This window comes from Pelophylax lessonae (assembly GCF_965119305.1).
Source record: "Pelophylax lessonae genome assembly, chromosome: 2".
In the NCBI taxonomy this organism is placed as follows: domain Eukaryota; kingdom Metazoa; phylum Chordata; class Amphibia; order Anura; family Ranidae; genus Pelophylax; species Pelophylax lessonae.
The window spans coordinates 627,155,395-627,177,885 of record NC_138769.1 but is presented as its reverse complement, the minus strand read 5'-3'; the positions used below and the strand labels follow the sequence as shown (position 1 = coordinate 627,177,885).

The 22,491-nt window shown below is 42.7% G+C and overlaps 1 protein-coding gene across 1 annotated transcript in view; it reads left to right on the top strand.

Moving 5' to 3' along the window:
• ATP8A2 (ATPase phospholipid transporting 8A2) overlaps positions 1-22,491 on the top strand; it is a 979,867-nt gene that overhangs the window by 206,793 nt on the left and 750,583 nt on the right. Inside the window, exons 5-7 of the mRNA XM_082246766.1 lie at positions 5,747-5,792; positions 13,367-13,407; positions 16,335-16,408. Of these exons, the coding sequence (XP_082102892.1) occupies positions 5,747-5,792; positions 13,367-13,407; positions 16,335-16,408 (161 nt within the window). The remainder of the gene's footprint in view (positions 1-5,746; positions 5,793-13,366; positions 13,408-16,334; positions 16,409-22,491) is intronic.

Genomic DNA, 22,491 nt, shown 5'->3' with positions numbered 1-22,491 from the left:
CCTGACTGTAGTTAGGTGACATACCTAGCTCCCTATCTTGCCCCCAGCCAGATTGGACAGTGAAAGAGCAGCAACAGCCTGGTGGGGTCATCACTCTGCTCTCATCTCCTGTAAACATGTTCATTTACACTAAACGCCTTCGTCTTAGCTGGTAGGGCAGCGGCCAGGGGTGTGCATATGCCGCAGCTGCGATGCTTTTCTTTACAACCGTAACAGGAATTATACCCGCTGTCATGTTTGCAAGGCAGTACTGCCCACAGAATGCAACCCATTCAAGGGAATGGGGCCATACTGCAACCACCCCGCAACCAAACGCAATGTCGGTGCGGTAGTCATTTAGGGGGTTAAAACAGGCAACGAGGAGGCAAAATAATACCTCCCCACACCCTGCCAAATGCGTTCTGGAGAGCAATCCAAATGCAGGTCTCTCTTTAGAGAACACCACCAGTGTAAATGAGGCCTAACTGTATTTTCTACTACCTTGTAATGTTCACTGTGGGCTCCCAAACCTCTCCTTTCCCCCTTCACTTCTATGTGTTTGGAACGAACAGTGCACATTAGTTGTGGTCATGTACACTGCTGTATGCATACTTTAAACCCCATAGTCCATAGTTCCTAGTCCATCTTGAAAGCAAGCAAGATAAGGTGACTACATTCCTACATGCAGTGGGACCATGAAGAATGACCATAGCCACCCTCTAACATAAAGTTGGATTGCAGCAGCAAAGAAAAAGAGGAATTTGTAAAGTTGGAGAAGGCAAAAGAAAGCACATTTCTGAGATAAAAATACATACTTTTATAGAAATGTATTTTTTAAATCAGAGTTTAGTGTCACTTTAAAGTGGAGTTCCACCCTATTTTTATACTTACCTCCATCTTCTCGCTCCGGGTCACCTGAAAAAGAAATGGATAATCGCATATTTTTTTTTTTTTTACTTACCTCGTAGCGAAGAAAATATACTTACCTTACTTCCTTCTTCCTCCTTCCTCGGCCGCGGCCCGTCGTCACTTCCTGGCTCTGCAATGATTCCTGGGAGCTGAACGTCATAGCTCCCAGGAATCATTGCGCCTGCACCGGCCCCGACGTCAGTTCCGGGTCGCGCGCGTCATCCCCTTCTAAACAGCTTCTGGGCATGCCCAGAAGCTGTGGAGGGGTGACGCGCGCGACCCGGAAGTGACGTCGGGGCCGGCGCAGAGCATCGTGGGACCACAGAAGGCGGAAGAAGACGCCGAAGAGGACGCGCTGGCTTCAAGCTGCCCACATCTGAGATGGCAGCGCTGGACAAGACGTTTGCAAGGTAAGTATTTCGTCTTGCAGGTAAGTGCAACCCGGGACAGATCAGAGGCTAGCCATTGTGGAATGCACTAGCCCTGACTGTCCCGGGGGTATTAAAAAAAAAAAAAAAAAATCCAGGGTGGAACTCCGCTTTAAGCAGATATAAATGCAACTCACCCAGTTGGCCCCAAGTGCTGCTCCTTTCTCTTTTAGTCTTAAGCCGGCTATACAAGGATTGAAACTCTGGTTCAGGCAGGACCGGCTAAATTTCGATCATGAATGGGCTAGCTGATTGTACACAAGTCGATCCATTGATTGAGTCGTTTGTCAGCTAGCTTGTCGGGTTCTTCCTGAAAGATCAGTGCCGCCAGCTATAGCTGTCAACACTGATTATTGTATTCTGCCAGTGGGAAAGGCTCCGTTCTTCCTGAACGATCAGTGCCGCCAGTTATAGCCGTCAACACTGATTATTGTATTCTGCCAGCGGGAAAGGCTCCATTCTTCCTGAAAGATCAGTGCCGCCAGCTATAGCTGTCAACACTGATTATTGTATTCTGCCAGCGGGAAAGGCTCCGTTCTTCCTGAACGATCAGTGCCGCCAGCTGTAGCCATCAACACTGATCATTGTATTCTGCTAGTAGGAAAGGCTCCGTTCTTCCTGAACGATCAGTGCCGCCAGCTGTAGCCTTCAACACTGATTATTGTATTCTGCCAGCAGGAAAGGCTACGTTCTTCCTGAACGATTAGCGCCACCAGCTGTAGCCATCAACACTGATCATTGTATTCTGCCAGCGGGAAAGGCTCAGTTCTTCCTGAACGATCACTGCCGCCAGCTGTAGCCGTCAACACTGATCATTGTATTCTGCCAGCAGGAAAGGCTCAGTTCTTCCTGAACGATCACTGCCGCCAGCTGTACCCATCAACACTGATCATTGTATTCTGCCAGCAGGAAAGGCTCTGTTCTTCCTGAACAATAACTGCCGCCAGCAATAGCCATCAACACTGATCATTGTATTCTGCCAACAGGAAAGGCTACGTTCTTCCTGAACGATCACTGCTGCCAGCTGTAGCTGTCAACACTGATCATTTTATTCTGCCAGCAGGAAAGGCTCAGTTCTTCCTGAACAATCACTGCTGCCAGCTATAGCCATCGACACTGAACATTGTATTCTGCTAGCAGTAAAGGCTCCCAGCAGAACACAATAGCTCTGTGGGAGGGATTCCTCATCCACCTTGAATGTGGGGATGGGGTAATGCACACTTTTTTTTTTCATTCAATCCGCTGGTTGAAGGAAAAAAAAAAACGTATAATGTGTTGCCCGCCTTAGTGTGTACAGGGGACTGAAAATAAGCCAGCAAGAAGACTCCTGGTATTAAGGTGCTTTAGGCCCTGTTCACACCTGAGCATTTTTCAGCTCATAAAACGCTCATCTCTGAAGTCTCAAAACTCCCAACAAGCAAAATCCCATTAATTTCAATGGCCCCTGTTTACATATGAGCGTTTTGTCGCCTGAAGCTCAAAAAAGCTTCTTTTTTTGGCAGATTACAGGTGTTTTTGTTAGATGCCAATGCCTGCCGTCAAACACCTGCAAAAAACACCTAAGAAAACACCCAAACAAACACCTGAAAACAATACATTTAGGTGTGAATGGAGTCTTATGAGCAAAACATGTTTAAAATCTCATAGAGCAGGCTTCCCAACTTGAAGCTGGGCTTTTATTCATTTATTTTTTTATTTATTTAAATTAAATTTGTTGTTTTTTCTTTTTTTTTTGTTATATTTGCCTGTAGATCAGGTTTATGGGATGTTTCTTTCTGAAGTACTTGTTTCTTGCCCTCTATAACTCTATGAAAAATATAAAATACCATATGCAGCCTGTTCAAAATGTAAAAATATAAAGGGAGCCTGTCAGGAGATAAAAGCATAAGCTGCCATCAGTAATCTCATTCTGAAAATGCTTAGCTGTCTTTGGCTTGACCTGATCTGACAATGAAGTTTCAGTTCCTGGTTTAAGTCAGTGTTGAAGGTCAACCAAGCAGCTGGCATTTTCAGGAGGTTATGTTTTTTTCTCTCATGGTGGGCTTCCTTGAGTATTCCTCATATTAGAGATGCACCCAAATTTCAGAGGCCGAAACATATCTGCAGAAAATGGTGCTTATGGTTTGTTTTTCATAGGTCATGTGACTCAAGAATTGCATCAAAAACGTAGAAAAACATAGAAGCGTAGCTGCAAGGCAAACGCCACCTTAACCGGCCTTGCAGGGCCCAACATAACAAGTACATAAGTGAATACTTCCTACCAACTAACAGAGACCAACTAAATATTTGCTAAACCCCCTCTACATAGCCCCCCACCCCCTCCCAATCACCAACTTGTCTCCACCAACCTAAGCAACATTTATTTTAGGGCTCTTTCACACGGGCGGTCCGATCAGATCCGCCTGTCAGTTTTTTAGGCGGATCTGATCGGATCCTCCATGCAGCTCTATGTGGCAGCGGATGTCAGCGGAGACACCTCCGCTGACACCCGCTGCCATCCGCATCCGATCCTGTGCTGAAATCTGGACGGATGGAAACCCTATTTTTCCATCCGTTCAGTAATCGGAGCGGAGCGGATCTGATGAGAGCAGACAAGCGGTCCGCTCTCATCCGATCCCCCATAGAGGGCAGCGGGTGCTGAGACACCTCCCTCTCCGCTCTGCAAGCGGAGACGGAGCTGTCATCCGCCCGGCTCAGCGGGATCGCGGATCGATCCCCGCTGAGCAACACGGATCCGCCTGCGGAGGCGGACCGTGTGAAAGAAGCCTTAGGGCAAAAAAATGCACCAAAAAGTGAACCTTAATAGAAGGTGTCACGGCATCTCCAAGTAGACCATCAGAGCTATTGTAACATGAAAAAAGGCCATGGAACCTAAGACCACTTTTAGAACTAAGCTAATCCAATACCAATTTATGGCCTTAATTCATGATAATAATTAAAATGTTGAATATAATACAATTATATTGAGAAAAAATATATATATATTTTTAAAAACTGTCATTTTCGATTTTGGTTTTAGGCCAAGTGCATCAATAATTTTCGGTTTCGGTTTTGCCACCAAAATTTCCATTCGGTGCATTTTGGAAAAAAAATTCCATTCGGTGAACCTCTACTTTGTTTAAAAGGTGTTGGGGGGGGGGGGGGGGGATATTACAGTGACTCTTGCTTTGGGTTGAATGATGTCTTGAAGAAACCCTGGCTTTGTTAGCATTTATAAAAGATAAACTGCCTGAGGAAGAGATCCTAAAAGTCTTAAAACTGAACTACAGGCACAAAAAATGTAATTCAAATATATTCCTCAATAGCTACAAAGAATATAAATCCACTTTGCATCCTTTCAATGCCTCTACATACTCAGATAATTACCTTGTAAAGGTAGTAGTGACATCATTACTGGGCTGTACATAGCCATTTAAGAGAACAGAGCTGTGGGAGAGGCCCAGCAGGCTCCACACACTACAGTCTCCCTGCAGTAAACTACAGGAGGGGGCGGAGCAAGACCAGGTACACTGCATAAGGAGAGGGAGCTGCAGTCAGTGGTCTTTATTGTTGGAATCTCCTGCACAGAGGCAAACTTTCACACTGGATTATTGCACAGATCTGGAAGAGATACACAAAGTACACCAAGAGTAAAGTAAGAATACACACAGCTCTTGTATTTAGACAAGATTTGCTTATCCTGGAGTTCAGCTTTAAAAGGTTGCATTGAAAATTTGTTGTGTGAAAGTGACTATAAACATGCAGATTATCTAAGGAGAATGCTCCTGTTCTACGTGCTGAAAACTGACACAAATATGAACCTCTTCTGACTTTCCCGTCTGATGCGTTTGAGCACTGAGACCATATGAAGTATAGGGAATGCACACATTTGTCGCCTACACAGGCTTGTATGTACAACATTTGAAGGACTGATTGATTTGTACCCACAAAAAACAAAAGTCGTCACCCATCAAGGGTACCCGGGTCAGTTTGGGCCTTAGTTTTGGGCTTGTGCCCAATGTTAGTAATGGGAAGGAGATAATCAAGCCAGTATTTGATCCCAGAAAGGCTGAAGATCAGTCTGCAGGTAGGGGAATCTTTATCCAAATGAGGGCTATCATACACATTTATTATAACTGGGTGCTTTCACAAGTTTTCATTCCTCAATTTAAGTTTTGGACAATCAATACCTGCCTTGTCACATTTCATTAACCCATGCCATTTAGAATTGTATTGTATAAATGCTGTGGTATGTTCCTGAAACTCATTCTAACTAAGAAAGCCACTCAGATGAGTAGTGCAACCTCTTCAACATTGCACAACAAGTCTAGTTAAATGTGATTAACTACTCCTGGCTGTCACACACATTTTTTTTAACCATGATGTAAATATAATTATACTGTATATACAATATTTTGCTCTCTGACTACTGATTTGTTCTCTTTCTGCAGAAAAGGCATAAGGCAGACAATACAGTTAACAAAAAGAAAACAATAGGTGAGTTTCTATCTCTTGGGTGTTCTTCCTTTGTTGTAACCCTTATTATTTTGGCTTATTATCACTAAAACTGCTTAAATATAATGCAGCTGCGAGCTACCTGTTTACAGTCTCTTTATAGGACATTTAGGTTATAGGTGGACATTGATGGACTGAATCACCCGCTGGATCCTTATATTCCTTGGAGATGGCAGCAGTGAGATCCCCCCCATTGGTATTTCATGCCATACAGCTGGCTACACATTATACAATTTTCTTGTACCATTTACCAAAACCATATAATATGAGGTCAAACCTAAACACTTAAAAATTGTATGCAACCAAGCAGGCCCTTGCACTACATAGTTGAACAAAAACAATTGTATAATGTGTAGCCAGCTCAAGGCTTTTCGTACTCATCAAGAAAGAAGGAAGGTCCATTATTGGGAGTCTTATTTGCTGGGTATTCTTCATGTTCTCTCTTTACTCTATACTTGGCTGGCTTAGGCTGCTTTCACACTGAGGAGTTTTTCAAGCGCTTTTGTGTTAAAAAAAGCACCTGAAAAGCTCAGGAAAAAAGGTTAGAATGTCAAAAGGAGATCATCAGTATTAGTCTACGTATTTCTTTGAGCACAAGTTTTGTTTTTTTAGAAAGCCCTTACGGTAAGTCGTACCCATATTAACTCTAAAGTCAGATATAACTGTTAATACAGAATCATATAAACACTGGTATGACTATCAAATGAGGTACTTATCTAATTAAAATCTATGATTGCTTAGAAAGTATAATCTTTTTTTTTTTTTTTTTTAGGGGAAAAGGTAGGATTTCAAACAGAGAACTTCACAGAAATGGAGACACCCCAAATCTGGCCATACACTGATCAAAATTCAGCTGGTCCAGCAGGGGCCATCCTTGCTCAACAGAGTCAATCATTTCATTGACTTCTGTTGAAGGGACATGCTGTAAAACTTTTCTTGATCAGTAACTACAGCCATATAGCTGCAGCCACTGATCAGTGTATTCTGACAGCTAATACACTGTCCCAGCAGGAGGGGGGGGGGTTGCTCTATCCACCTTGTTTGTGAGGATGGTGGAATAGATTCATTTTTTTTCATTCAGCCCTTTGTTTGAACAAAAACAAATTGTGTATCAGCTGCTTAACTCTCATGACTTTTCACATCAGAATATAAAGTATTCCAGGAGACATTAATGGATGATTGCATTACAGTATATATCCTATAACATCATGCTGGCAGAGCTTAGGAGATAATAACTGCAGACAGGAAATATATCCAGAGACAATTGCAAATTAAGCCTCTGTCTGCATTGTAAGAGTACTATAAAAGCTATAGATGTTATGCACATGCTGAACAGATTATTTCTTTAATAAGGGACCTGTGTCTGATTATCCTGAAATGATGGAAAGAGGCCACCATCAATCATAAAGACAGTGATAAGTTACAACAAATGGGTGTGGCTTAATGGGAATGGCCATGGTAAAATAAACATGGATTGATGGGTGTGATGGTAATAGTCAGACTTGCCTGTTGGCAGAGAGGAGTACCCTCTGGTAGACCCCACTATGTGAGCTTTAGGTTGTGGTATGCCTAGTCTTTCTAGGACTTCTGTGAGTGCATTTGCATTTTATTTATTCCTCTAATAAAGTCTTGGTACTAGTTACTACACTAGATGGGTGTACCTCTTTAGGTTTAAATCTTCAGATTTACAATACAAGCCAAACACCGGGCAGGTATAAAAGGCAAATTAATACAGTTCTGTAATTATTATGTTATCAAAACCATTTTTTTTAAATGCAAGCAATGTAAATTCCTAATGGGGGAGGGATAAGCAGTACAAGGAGCCAATCAGGTGGTCTTCCATGGCAAGGAGAATGCTGATTGGAAAAAGAGTAATAGAGAGATGAGCTTACCAGTGTGCTGCTTCTCCTTTCACTGACCAGTTACAGGATGAGTTGTGCTGTAAGTGAAAATTAAACTGCAGAATAAGATCAGGTCCCCCCACCCCCTCAGGGCTCTGCTGTGGGGCATAGCTGTTTAAATCCTATGACTGAATAGATGGAAATACATATCCTATGGCAGGTAAAAGGCTTTGATTTATGTGTGTGTGTGTGGATATATATATATATATATATATACATATATATATATATATATATATATATATATATATATATATATATATACAGTATATATATATATACAGTATGTATATATATATATATATATATATATATATATACTGTATATATATATATCATATACAGTTCCTTTAAAAAAATGTATATTAAAATTGTATGTTTATTTTTTCTGTATATTTAGCTGTTTGGAGTTCAGCTTTAGGGCTGATTGCCCAGAGTCCAATGAAAACACCCTCTTAGAACTTTTCAACAACATTTAAATCAGGGCTTGACAAATGTGCTTGTAATCTAGGAGCCAACTAAAAAAGTTAGGAGCACATGCCGAATGGCCGTCTTCTGTCGGACCGGCTGCCATACACACGGCCCAATGGTGGCCAGTTTTTAATGAACCGGCCGATGTTGCCCGGCATTCGACCCGTGTGTACTTTGTTTACTTCTATTGAGAGATATTAAAGGAACACACCAACCACCATGACCACTTCAGTGATTTGAAGTGGTCATGGTGTTAGGCGTCAGAAACACTGCACATGCTGGGATATTTATAGTTATGTGCTGGGGGCTAGTTGCACCCCTAGCATATGTGACTTACTACTGGCGGTTACTGCTGGCTTGTACTGCTGGCTGGTACAGCTGTGGGTACTGATGGCTGGTACTGTTGTGGGTACTGCTGTCCGGTACTGCTGTGGGTGATGCTGTGGGTGATGCTGTGGGTACTGCTGGCCGGTACTGCTGTGGGAACTGCTGTCTGGTACTGCTGTGGGTGATGCTGTGGGTACTCCTGGCCGGTACTGCTGTGGGTACTGCTGGCTGCTACTGCTGACGGGTACTACTGTGGGTACTACTGGCTGGTACTACTGGTGGGTACTGCTGGCTGGTATTGCTGGCTTGTACTTCTGGCTGGTATTGCTGGCTTGTACTGCTGGCTGGTACTGCTCTGGTTAGCAGGACGGAGCTGGAACTATACCGTAAGCATCAGCTCTGTTCTATCACAGCTGACAGACACTGTTCTGTCACCAGACATCCCAAGTCTCCTGTGAGGTGCGGGAGTCTCCCAAATGTGGGGACGGCACTTGTGGATGTCAGGGAGACGCAGCCAGCATGCAGGAGACTCCCGCACCTCGCAGCAGACTTGGGATGTCTGGCGACAAGACATCTGCGGCAGTGTAACCCAGGCGCCAGGCCACTAATTCTAGTTGCCGATGCAACCTGGCGTCTGGGTTTGTCGAGCCCTGATTTAAATTTTGAGAGCTCAGTGTTCTGCCTCATAGAAATGAGTGGGAGATTGTTTAATGTGAATGGCTCACTGAGTTTACCAATGAGATTCATAGCACGGTGCAATGAGTTTACCAATGAGATTCATAGCACGGTGCAATGAGTTTACCAATGAGATTCATAGCATGGTGCAATGAGTTTACCAATGAGACTCATAGCACGGTGCAATGAGTTTACCAATGAGATTCAAAGCACGGTGCAATGAGTTTACCAATGAGATTCATAGGACGGTGCGATGAGTTTACCAATGAGATTCATAGCACGGTGCGATGAGTTTACCAATGAGATTCATAGCACGGTGCGATGAGTTTATCAATGAGACTCATAGCATGGTGCAATGAGTTTACCAATGAGACTCATAGCACGGTGCAATGAGTTTACCAATGAGATTCATAGCACGGTGCAATGAGTTTACCAATGAGACTCCTAGCACGGTGCAATGAGTTTACCAATGAGATTCAAAGCACGGTGCAATGAGTTTACCAATGAGACTCATAGCACGGTGCAATGAGTTTACCAATGAGATTCATAGCACGGTGCAATGAGTTTACCAATGAGACTCATAGCACGGCGCAATGAGTTTACCAATGAGATTCATAGGACGGTGCAATGAGTTTACCAATGAGATTCATAGCACGGTGCGATGAGTTTACCAATGAGATTCATAGAACGGTGCAATGAGTTTACCAATGATATTCATAGCACGGTGCAATGAGTTTACCAATGAGACTCATAGCACGGTGCAATGAGTTTACCAATGAGATTCATAGCACGGTGCAATGAGTTTACTAATGAGATTCATAGCACGGTGCAATGAGTTTACCAATGAGATTCATAGCACGGTGCAATGAGTTTACCAATGAGATTCATAGGACGGTGCAATGAGTTTACCAATGAGATTCATAGCACGGTACAATGAGTTTACCAATGAGATTCATAGCACGGTACAATGAGTTTAACAATGAGATTCATAGCACGGTGCAATGAGTTTACCAATGAGATTCATAGGACGGTGCAATGAGTTTACCAATGAGATTCATAGCACGGTACAATGAGTTTAACAATGAGATTCATAGCACGGTGCAAAACATTGTGTAGAGCTTTCGCAGCTTTCATTTGGCCAGCATACAGGTCTGTAACAAATGATAGAAAAAGAGTGCAGAGCTTCTAATTGAATTAAATGTGGCACTCAGAGCTTACATTAGACTTAATGATATCAAAACATTTCCTTCAAGATGGTGTAGCTAACTTTATTCAATACATTAATAGCACTTTACTTGAGACTAATTACAAAGCATGATACTAATGAATAAGAGGATTAAACAATTGAAGATACTAATGAAATCACTCAGCTAGTTTGGGAACTGACAGTCTTTTCAATCATTTGTTTGGCTGTACATGTATATACAAGGGATCCATCTGATTTAAAGGGTCAGTATACCCAACTGATGTTTGAGTTTTTATATCTCTGGGGTTTCTGCTGGATTTTTTTACTTGTATTATGGAGATTGCTGCAGTAGGCAGGGAAACACCTTTTGCTCCAAGGTAAAGAGTGAGGCATTTTTTTACACAGGCGTTTACCCACACACACCCATTTCCAGCAGAAAAAATCAGCAGATTCTTGCTCCTGCAATAACAGATTCATGCAAAGAGTGGCGCCTGTTCAGACTGTACAAACTAATGACAGCAGCTGTCGCTGTCCGCATGTAGCTGCAAAACAAGCTTTAACCTGCGGTTAGGGATGGATGTCTGAGTTTGGATGCAGTCAGATGTGCCTAGACCTCCACATTCCTCCATAACTCAAGTAACCGATTGGTGTGCCGCTAAATTTGAACAACAGCTGCTGTCAGCCTGTTATTACTTTGTACAGGCTAAGCAGCTGCCGTAATGCCTGGTACACAGTGGGAGTTTATTTTTGTTCCACCTAGCGTGCTGAAAGGCAAAAGTCTGACAGATCACTGTACTAACACAAGCAATGTTAGTACAGCAATCTCCTTCGCAAATCTTTTTTGTTCTGACAAAGGGACTGCCCTCCCCCCCCCCTCCAGAACACAGTGATCAGCACTCACAGCCATTGGCTGTAAGCGCTGATCGGATGCTGGTTTTCCAGCACGCCTGTTTGCTGTCGGGCAGGCTGCTGTACACACAGACCGAATGACGGCCGGTTTCTGTTGAACTGGCTAATACTGGCTGATATTTGGCTTGGGCGTACCAGCCTTTATTTGCAGGCACCTTTTCATTCCAGATGAAGGAATCTGTTGAATCTTGCCGCCGCAGTCCAGTGTAAACTTCTAAAACAAGTACAAAAAAAAAACATGATCTTGGCAGAAATCTTGAAGTATCTATGTAATAGAGTTTAGGAGAGGGATAAGAGTTTTAAGTCTGAAGAAGGACAGCAGCCCGGTGCAATGCTGCTCAATATATACACTACAAAAAGTTTGAAAAAAAATAAACCTAATACAGCCAACACATCTAAGGCCTGGTAAGCTCAAATATATCAAATTGTAGTGTTTGGGTCTGGATACATTTTAAGCAGGGAGGTTGAAATAGAAGGGGGAGGCTGATACAGAGCCTCCCACTTTGGTTAATCTACAACTCTGTGCAGTAGGAGCTGACCTGGGATTGTTTAAAGACTACCCTACCCTTGCAGTGGGTGCCCCTGCACTGCACGGGTTATTTGCTAATGCCTAATAAATACTGTAAGTTTTTTTCTTTCAATCCAGTGGGCTGAACGGAAAAAAAAACTGAGGAGCTCGCAGAGATCTTCCCGCCGTACTATTGTGTTCTGACAAGGGGACCGCCTCCCCTGCCAGAACACACCATTCACCTCTCACAGCCGTTGGCTGTGAAAGCTGATCGGATGCCAATTGGCTGCTATTTTTCCAGCATTCCTGTTCAACAGAAGGTGGACAGGCTGCTGTGCACACAGGCGGTCAGTTTCTGTTGAACAGGCTGATATTTGGCCCGTATGTGCCTGCCTTTAGTCTAAGGGCTCTTTCACACAGTAGAGTCCGTCGGACAGACTCAGTTTTTCTCAGTGGGGGATCAATCCGCCAATCCCCCGCTGAGCAGGAGGATGACCGCTGTTCTCCGTGCTGTGTGCGGAGACACAGCTGTCAGGTCCCTATGCATCTCTATTGGAGAAGCGGATGGGAACGGACTGTCGGTCTGTTCTCATCCGATCCGATCCGCTGGATGGATGGAAAATAGGGTTTTCATACATCCAGATTTGACGGATCGGATGTCAGCAGACATGTCTCCGCTGACATCTGATGCCCCATAGAGATGCATTGGGTGACCGTTCAGATCCGCCAAAAAAACTGACAGGCGGATCTGAACGGTCTGCCTGTGTGAAAGGGCCCTTAAGCAGCCTTTTTTAACCAGGGTGCCTTGGCAAAACACCTAAAAATTGATCAAAAATACAATCAGCAGGTGGATGAAGCCTGCCTTTTAGTTACACAAAGCCACGGGTTTTCATTATGCACCATTACGACTTTCTAGACACTGGCATCCTAAAAACCAGTGATGTTATCAGTTAATAAGGAGGATGTCTGTTGCCTCCACACCATTCTTGTTTGACACTTCTTTGCCCCTCTGCCTCAGCACTGGGGTGACATTAGCTGACTAATGGAGAGAAATTGAGGGAGAAGAGAAACATTGGAACACTAGTCAGTACCAGTGTGTAAAAGTGTATTTGCTTTGGAAGATTAAATCACGTCTAACGTTGGCTGTCCTGCGTGTGGATGTTGCTGCATTATGTAATGCTATTAGAATCATTTTTTACATTTTAGAATGGGGTGCCTCGAGACTGTCCAAAATTTTAAGGGGTGCCTTGAGATTGTCAGGGTGCCGTGACCGAAAAAAGATGTAGAACCACTGGCCTATAGGTGTGGGAGCTGGGCTTTTGTTCCATGTTCAGTCCTTCTCAGATATCTGAACATAACTATTTTTGACTGTAAAATTTCAGGCTGTAGGTTTTTTTTCTCTGAAATATTAACAAGGGTTTACCGTGCTAAATACAGACCTATGCTTGCTATTCAGCCTTTGTTTTATATACAGTTAGGTGACAGTTTTTATTTTATTTTGCAATCATTCAATTGACAGCTGTTTTAGTTTAGTTTTTTTTGTGTAAGCTGACACAGCTTTTATTTATTTCTCCTACAGTGCTGAAAGGTGGTACGTGGCAGAATGTAATATGGAAGGAGGTATGTACACTGCTGTTTTCTTGGTGATAGATGTAAGCAGATTCTTTAGAAGAGCTGTCAGATTTCTTTGATTCTGGGAAGCAGAAATACAACAAAAGCAGCTTGATAAACATTGTTTGTAGTTGTCAAGACTAATATACACACAATTCACGGATCAGTGAGAGAATGATCCTAATTCACCTCTCAGATACAAAAATACAGTCACTTAAAAAAAAAAAAAAGACGTGTGTAGATTATGCACTATAGAGCCAAAAACTGCTTGTGTGAATAAGTCCTTAAAGCAGAACTCCATTAAAAAATGTTATTCTCTCATGCATTGGGGCTGTGCACACACTGCATGGGTTAACTCATTTTTTCTAGGGGAGCAAGGGGAAGCTGTATTTACCCAGTCTTTCCTTGTTCTGGAAAACGGCGCTCCCCTACATCCAACCGTGGACTGTTCCTGCCATCCTTATGTCCAGAGCCAGTCTATGGGCATGATGACAGTCCATTCACAAGACCAATAGCGTGTGGGGGGCAGGAGCAGCAGGGACCAGTCTTGCGGTAGGCAAATTAGATAAGTATATCTCTGCTCTGCAATCCCCTAGACAAAAACGAGCAGTTAACTCCACTGCATGGGAAAACACATTTTCTTCTTTAATGCTACAGCATAAAAACAAAATTTGGAAGATTGTGCATTTTTAACTATGTGACAACAGTTTAGGAAAGGCCCTTTCTATTCCAGAATGATTGTCTCTCTACACACAAAGACAGTTCCATAAAGACAAGGTTTGACAAGTTTGGTGTACAGGAACATAAATAACCTGCACACAGCTCTGACCTCATCCCAGCTGTACACCTTTGGGATGGACTGGAATGATGATTGAAAACCAGGACTTCTGATCCAACATCAATTCCTGACCTCACAAATGTTCTTTTGGCTTAATGAGCACAAGTACCCATAGACATGCTACAAAACCTTGTGGAAAGCCTTCCTTCAAGAGGGGAGGCTGCTAAAGCCTCAAAGGAGGGGAAGTGCAACTCCATATGAATGCCCATGGTTTTGGAATGGGATTTAAAAGAAGCTCATTTAGTCATGATGGCCAGGAATCTACACATTTTTGGCCATTTATTGTATAAGATTTGGGGAAGGGTGGGTGTAGATTAATGGGCAACTCCACCTACAGCCATTATTTTTTTTTCTATATAGCTCCTGCCAAGTTGAATCCCCTACTGGCCTTTATCTCTTTGTGACAAGATGCCTCCACCAAAATCTCTAGTTTTGCTTAACTTCCATTGGCATTACAAAAGCCCAAATTCACTGTGACATTTCTCTAGGGCAGAGGTGTCCAAACTATGGCCCTCTAGCTGTTTAGGAACTACAATTCCCATGAGGCATTGTAAATCTCTAATATTCACAGACATAACTAGGCATGATGGGAATTGTAGTTCCTGAACAGCTGGAGGGCCATAGTTTGGACATAGCTGCTCTAGGGGATTCCCAGTACATGAAATCATTGTGAAGGCTTCTGCAAGGGTGACTATACATTTTGTTATAGCTTCATGGGAGAGGACAGCACACAAAAATGAACAGAAGTCGTACAACTTTAGTTTAGTGTCCAGCAGCATTATACTGTAGCTGTACAGCGTACACAGTGCTAAAGGTAAACAAGCGCATAAAGCTGCAAGGTTGCTTTAAAGAAGATTTTCTAAGGAACTAAAAATGACTTATGTGCTTACTTCTGTGTGTATTGGCACAATGAGGTTGATTTACTAAAACTGGAGAGTGCACAATCTGGTGCACCTGTGTGTAGCCAATCAGCTTCTAACTTCGACTTATTCAATTAAGCTTTGACAAAAAAAAAAAAAAATGGAAGCTGATTGGCTACGGCATGCACAGCAGCACCAGATTTTGCACTTTACAGTTTTAGTAAATCAACCCCAATGGGTTCTCCCCACCCTCAACAGGTAGATTTTAACAGTAGCTATATTTTCAGATTCCATATACAGTGGAACCTGCTGGTGAACTCTGATGTTGTAACATAACTCAATAAAGAAACTTTGGGGTTTATTTACTAAAACTGGAGAGTGCAAAATCTGGTGCAGCTGTGCATGGTAGCCAATCAGCTTCTAACTTCAGCTCGTTTAATTAAGTTTTGAAAAAAAAAAAAAGCTTTTGCACTCTCCAGTTTTAGTAAATCAACCCATTGTATTTTTAGTGGTTGAAAATCAATCAAGGATGCACTGTGAACAACAGTGGTGACGGGAGTTGACAGCCTCTAAAAAGTAAAATCAGATATGACTTTCTATTTTTAAAACCCCTTTAAATTGGAACTACTCTGCATCTGAGCACCACAAACCAAAAACACTATTTAATTTATTTTTAATATTCAAAGCAAACTCCCCCATCCATCCCTTTCTCCGTGCTTTATTTTGCTGAGAAAAAACACCCTCTAGCATTTCTGTCTGTGGCCATCTTGAGTGAGGGCAGATGATTCATGTAAAATGTACTTCCTGGAATCAATCTGCCCTTAGCTCAGGCATGCAGACAGGTGAGTGCTGAGTAAACCCCTCCTGAAGACTCCTGGAGGGTATGACACCATTTGCCTAGGCCTAAAACCAGGAAGTAGCAAAAGAAATGTAAAAAAAAAGGTTTAAAACAAGTAAATATGATATATATCTGTTTATTAATGCTAGCAGCATAAGGATTAAAAATAATCACTGTTGATTGGGAGAGTGAAGTTTCTCTTTAAAAAAATAAATCTGAGTAAACTGTTCTAGCTATGTTTTAGTTTTGTACTATGCTTAGGTCTGAGATGTATGTATATTATTATACTTTGCTTTTGCTCCTTGGAAGGGCTGATGACAATGTGAGTGATGATTAAGGACAGACATTGTGTGCTCTCTTTTTCTCCTGCCTGCTTGCTTGGCTGCCCCTGGATGGACAGGTGGCAGTGGGAGACATTGTGAAAGTGACCAATGGCCAACATATTCCAGCTGATATGATCATATTATCTTCCAGGTCAGATGATTCTTTATTTGGGTGTCACTTTTCTTCGCTTTGCTAAGCTGATCCAAATTAAATTTTGCATTGTGTCTAGCTAGTGCATTATCCTGAGACAAATAATTTATTGTATAAAAACACTCTAAGTATTATACTCACAAAATTGCAGTATTAAAAAGCGCATTACAGATCTCAGCGTGTTTCAGAGCAAAACACCTGTTATGGAAGATTACAAGTGTTTTTGGCCCCGTAGACCTCAATAGAAATGCCCGACTTAAACGTTTTATGAGTGTTTTACGAGCGTTTACTGCTCAAATAGCAGCTCTCCACCCCTAATTCCCTCTCCCTCTCCTCCCTCCCGGATCGGATGGGATTGGATGAAAACAGACAGGTGGTCTGTTTTCATCTGATACCCCCATAAAGGAAAGCGGGGCTCTGACAGGTCCGTCTCAGCACAGTGAGCAGGGAAGGACCTGTAATCCCCCTGCTCAGCGGGGATCAGCGGATCGATCCCCTGCTGAGCAAAGCGGAGTCCGCCGGGCGAGATGCCCATGTGAAAGGACCCTAAGGTTTCTAACTCACATGCATGCATACACATACTAGGGCAAATTCAGAAAACGTACAGTTACCATTGTGTCTTTAGAGTGTGGGAGGAAACCAGAGTATCCAGAGGAAACCCACACAAGCACAAGGAGAACATGCAAACTGCATTCAGGTAGTGTCATGGTTGGGATTCAAATTTAGGACCCTAGTGCTAGGGCCACTCTTCATGAAAAAAAAAAAATTACACAATGGAAAAAATCTATTGAAATAGTCACAATGCAAAATAATTTGCCAGTTTGTCTAATGTGGCTGTATCTGCTGTGATTGTTTTGTTTGTGTACACTTGTGCTGTTCTTGCGTGTCAAAAGATATTACTACAGATTTACTATTTTTTATAGCATATTACACCTTCAGCAGTACTACAAAACGACTTCCCTAGGGCACTTTTTCAAAGCCCATTAACATACTTTACTTAGTACATAATAATCACACTGGGCTACACAAATGAATACCAGTACAATCTTCATAAATTGAGTTTGTGGAATCAGAGTGTATCCACGTGCCTAAAGACAGTTCCATTTCATATTGAACATTGAGTGGAGTCTACACTATTGTTTTCATCCTTGGGGCTGTGTAATATGGGCATTTCATCAATAGAGGTCCAACATTACCTAAATCTGCACCAGTTCATGGTTGAGTTAGGAAATATCAGAACTGCAAGTCAAAAGGGTCCTGTAATAATCTGAAACCTTTGCTGAATTTATATTATTTTATATGTTCTGTGGTGTTTTACAGAGAACACTGAACCATTCTCATCAGTCCCTGTCCCAGGGGAGTGTGCTATCTATTATTCTTACTACACACAGTAGGCTTATATAGGGAGAGGCTAAATAACTTCCTAATGTGTTTTGGATTGTGGGGGGAAACCAGAGCACCTGGAGGAAACACATTTAGGCAAAGAAAACATGATGACTCTAAACATAGTGGATCAAGGTGAGAACTCCACTTAGGACCCACGTTTCATCCTAAAGAAATCGAATCACTAAGCCACTGTGCTGTCTTTAGGCACTAAAAATTGATTAAAAGAGAAGTATGGGATAACAAAAAAAAAAAATGACACCCACTTAGGTGGGTGCTCTAAGACTGAGAACTGAGCGATCAAAGACCACTGATTTCTCCATTCCCAGTGTTTCCTCACCAGGGAGCTGGTGACTGTCATTGAACAGACAAGGACTCACTGCTCAAGGTGGTGTAATTGCCTGATGACTCACACCGGTGCATGCCCCGGCTCGCCTCCGTGAAAACTTGATAAAGGAAAAGGAATTGGCAGCACTCCAGGTTGAGTCAAAATCCAGATTTATTGACTGGACATCCAAATTATGACAATCGTGACAAGGTAGACGCGTTTCACACACTGTGTGCTTAATCATTACCACACCAGTAATGATTAAGCACACAGTCAGTGTGTGAAACGCGTCTACCTTGTCACGATTGTCATAATTTGGATGTCCAGTCAATAAATCTGGAGTTTGACTCAACCTGGAGTGCTGCCAATTCCTTTTCCTTTATCTGGTGACTGTCATTCACCGGCTCTCTGCTCTGCCCCTCCAGCACTCAATGGAGCACTGGGCTGTGGAGAGGGCGACTCGCTGAGAGGCTGGTCGAGGGTCAAGATCTTTTCACACCACTTACAGTTAAGGAATGTAGTGGTGTTCTCTCCCCACTCTCAGCCTTCTGACTGGACAGGGAGAGGAGTCGCAGCATGTTCTTCTTCAACACATTTGCATGCCTCACACCTGATTGGCTCCCAGTCATGCCCCTGAGAGCTTTGCCTCTTCAATTGCAGCTATTTGGCATGGTTGAGGCCCTTTCCAGAATCTAGTCTGGTAAAAGCTAGCTGCGTTGTGCTTTTCAGGTCCAGAGCTGCTGGCATTGCCCTGCCCCAGAAGGCTTACTGAGTGAGTGGGTTGGTCACGCTGAACACCTGGAGCTCTTCATTTACATAGGTCACTGGGCATGTGAATTTCCTGTTGCCTCTTACCCTTAACGTATACATTGCGTTACTTCCACACGATTGCAATATGTCTTATAATAGGCATGGAGGTGCCATTCTCCTGTACTGGGTGCCCCTAAGCTCACTTTCTACTAATAACCCCAGCTCTGTTTGCAGCACACCTCCTGACTTTTCTAAAGTCTTCAGCTTAAAACCATGTTACCCTCAACTTTTGAAATCTATTCTGTCCTTGGAGTCTTCTTTAGTGCCTTTCAACTGAGCTCATGGTCATGTAAGACTTTATGGCCCAAATCACCCAGCCATTTGCTGATTATGATATCAGAGGCTGAGATCTAAGAGGCTACAAAGGTGCCCTCTGCTGCAAATTCTATATCTGATTTACCTGCTTTCTTGACAGCTTTTGAGTCACCGGCTTCAGAAACTGATGAGTTTACCCCTGAGGAGTCTACTGCTCCTCAGGGATGCAGTACTACAATCTACTGTTTTGTCTTTTACTGAATCAGTGTGCAGCACTCTGCTGAATCTAGAGGATCAATCTGTTGCTTCTACCAGTGCTCTCTTCAAACTTGGGTTGTTCAAAAATCCTAAGGCCACGAAGATTTTTACCTTTGCACCTGCCTTCCAACTGTTTCTCTATGGGGATTGAAAGCATTCTGATAAGGTATTTGCTTCCTCCAAGCACTTATAAGCCTCCGTTTGGTGAGGATTTGTGCAGAAGTGGTCCATTTCCATTGTGGATCCGGCTGTAGGGTACCTGTCTTCAAGAACCTTACCAATAAACAGTTAAAAGTTCTTTCTAAAGCTTTGTTCTCTCTGACAAGTCCTACCCTTCTCCTGATCCTGGCTTTGTCTTTAATCTCTCAAACTTTGTCACTTCTGCGGTTGATCCTTTGCTTATTGAGCACACAGAGCAGATGGCTGTAGCATTAAACTTCAGTGTGTGATGGTGGGCTGGAAGCTAATCACTTCGACTGTAGTGCTGTATTGCGAAGCTTTGTGCAAGGGCATTTGATCTGCATAGCCTTCTCATGGGACCGACTCTTGATAATATTAACAAGGATGCTACATGTTTCAAAAGCTCATATCTTCTTTGGATAAAGGAAACCAACTGTTGTGAATCTCCTATTTTGTTTCTTTACTTCGCTGACCTCCACATTGAGACCACCCAAGCATGGCCCGAAGTCCACTTGCGAGAGCTGACACTCAACGTCTGCCAAATTCTCCGAAAAGCTTTCTGCGGCGTGTAGGTGTGCCCCTACTTTCCACAGTGGAATGACGTTTGTTTCCCTTTGTGGATGCCTGGACAACTTGTACCTCGGAAACTTTGGTGCAGGATGTGGTATCCGAAGGCTACACAGTGGAGTTTTTGCTCTCTGTATGGTGTACCCTCCCTCCAACATTCTTGTGTCACTACTCCATTGAGCCCTCTTGTGTCTCCTGGTTCGAATTGCCATTGCCCCAGTTCCAGTTACAGAAAGTCTTCAGGACTCTTACTTCAATCTGCTCAAAGTTCCCAAACTCAAAGGACACATCCCCCCCATTTTGGATCTCAGAACTCTTGTGACTTGTGTGGATGCTTACCTTCATGTCCCCATCTTCCTAGCGCATCAGCGATTACTATGCTTTTATATGGGGCCCTTGCACTACCAGTTCGTGGCCCTGTCCTTCCACCTCTTGTCTGCACCTTGGGTATTCACCAAGGTACCAGGTCCAGTATTAGCCCTCCTGCACTCTTGTGGCATTTCCATTGCGGATTACTTAGACAACCTCTTGTTGTGGGGACAGGGTTCTGCCGGACAATGTATCTTTAACTGTCCAGACATTACAACAGTTTGAATGGGTCATTAAAGCTTATAGTTATAGTATTGCAACTTACCAGTCTCTTGATAGGTGTTTGCATTTGTTTTATTTTTTTCCCACTTTTATTTCCTTTATTTACACCTGATAATCCTGCCACACATCCTGTTCTCGAGTGACAACCATACTGAGCAGTGTTGCCACCCTAGTAGGGGGTATTTTGTATTCCACAGAACTAGCAGGGAACAGTGTTATTTGATAACAATTGTGGAGCAAAAAGTTCTGAAAGTTATCAACTAACAAGAATTCTAGCTGGATGAACAACTATTTTATGCACATATCCAACAGATATAATAACACACTTTAAATGGTGTGTTGTAAGTTTAAAAGACTAAAAGTGAGACTATAAAATAAATATAATGTTAGAGTTTACAATTTAATCTTATAAAATTGTAGCTGAATCTGATTCGTCATTTGAAGTATCTGAGTCTAGTTCTGGACACCGCTCAGGCTAAAAGGTTACATAAGAGAAATTTCAGACTCTCTGTTTTCAGACTGAACCTTCTAGTCCATAAGACATTTCCTATTTTGAGAGTCCTAGGCCTAATGGTAGCCTCTTTTCAGCAGTTTAGTATGCCCATATTCACTCCAGACCTCTGTATTTCAACATTCTGTCCTTGTGGAACAAGTCGATCCTGTTTCTGGACAGACCCATTCCTTTGTCACCAAGGACCCGGTTGTCCCTGGCTTGGTGACTCAGGAATTTGGCTCTGGAGTCAGAAGTTTTTTTCTCCATGCCTTTTGAGGATCCTTAAAATAGATACCAGCCTTTGGGGCTGGAGAGGAGTCCTGGGCACGCTGTTGGTGCAGGGGACCTTGTCATCAAGTCTTGTCTCCCAATTAACACCCTGGAACTTCGGCAGATTTGACTTTGTGCAGCATTAGACCATTCTATTGTAGGGTCATCTGTCCTGGATTCAATCAGGTTTCATACATCAATTATCCGGGAGGAACCATAAGATAGATCAGATTCTGTCCTACACAGAACTTTACCTTCCAGCCCTGTCAAACATGTGCAATCCAGGTGGGGACATTTGGTAGAAAAATGTCCTTAGATCCCTCATCCTGGACCTGGTGAATGTTCCCTACACCTGAAGGTTTTCCAGCTCCACTGTCAAAGGTGGGGATGCTGAATGTGGATTTTCTTGGCTCTAAGTTTACCAACAATCTATACTTTCATGCATAGACCTGTTTGCCTATGCCTTTTATTTAATAAAAGCTTTTGTAAACGAAAAGATATAATAAAATATTTACAAAAATGTGAGGGGTGTACTCACTTTTGTGAGATACTGTACGTTACTGTCCAAAGTCTGGACACAGTTGCACTGTAAGGATAAAAGGGTATTTTCTGCTGTGTTTTGTCTTGTGCATTGTAGTGATATTAAATGTAACCCTTATATTGCTTACTCCCATTATAATGCATGACATGGGTTCATCTGTGTTTGTGTGAAAAGCATGTGTACCTTGGCCTGATTTATGATACCTGGAGGAAAAAAATGTGTTATCTATAGGATCCAATCAGCACTACTTTTTTGACCTGCCTGAAAAAATGAAAATTGTAGCCTTCTGGTTGCACAAATGCACAATCTTCTTTTGTTTTAGTAAATCAGCCCATGGTGCTAGGTAAACTGAATTTTTCCTTTTTCGCTTGTCTTGTAAAGTTCATAATATAAAGTAATTTACATAA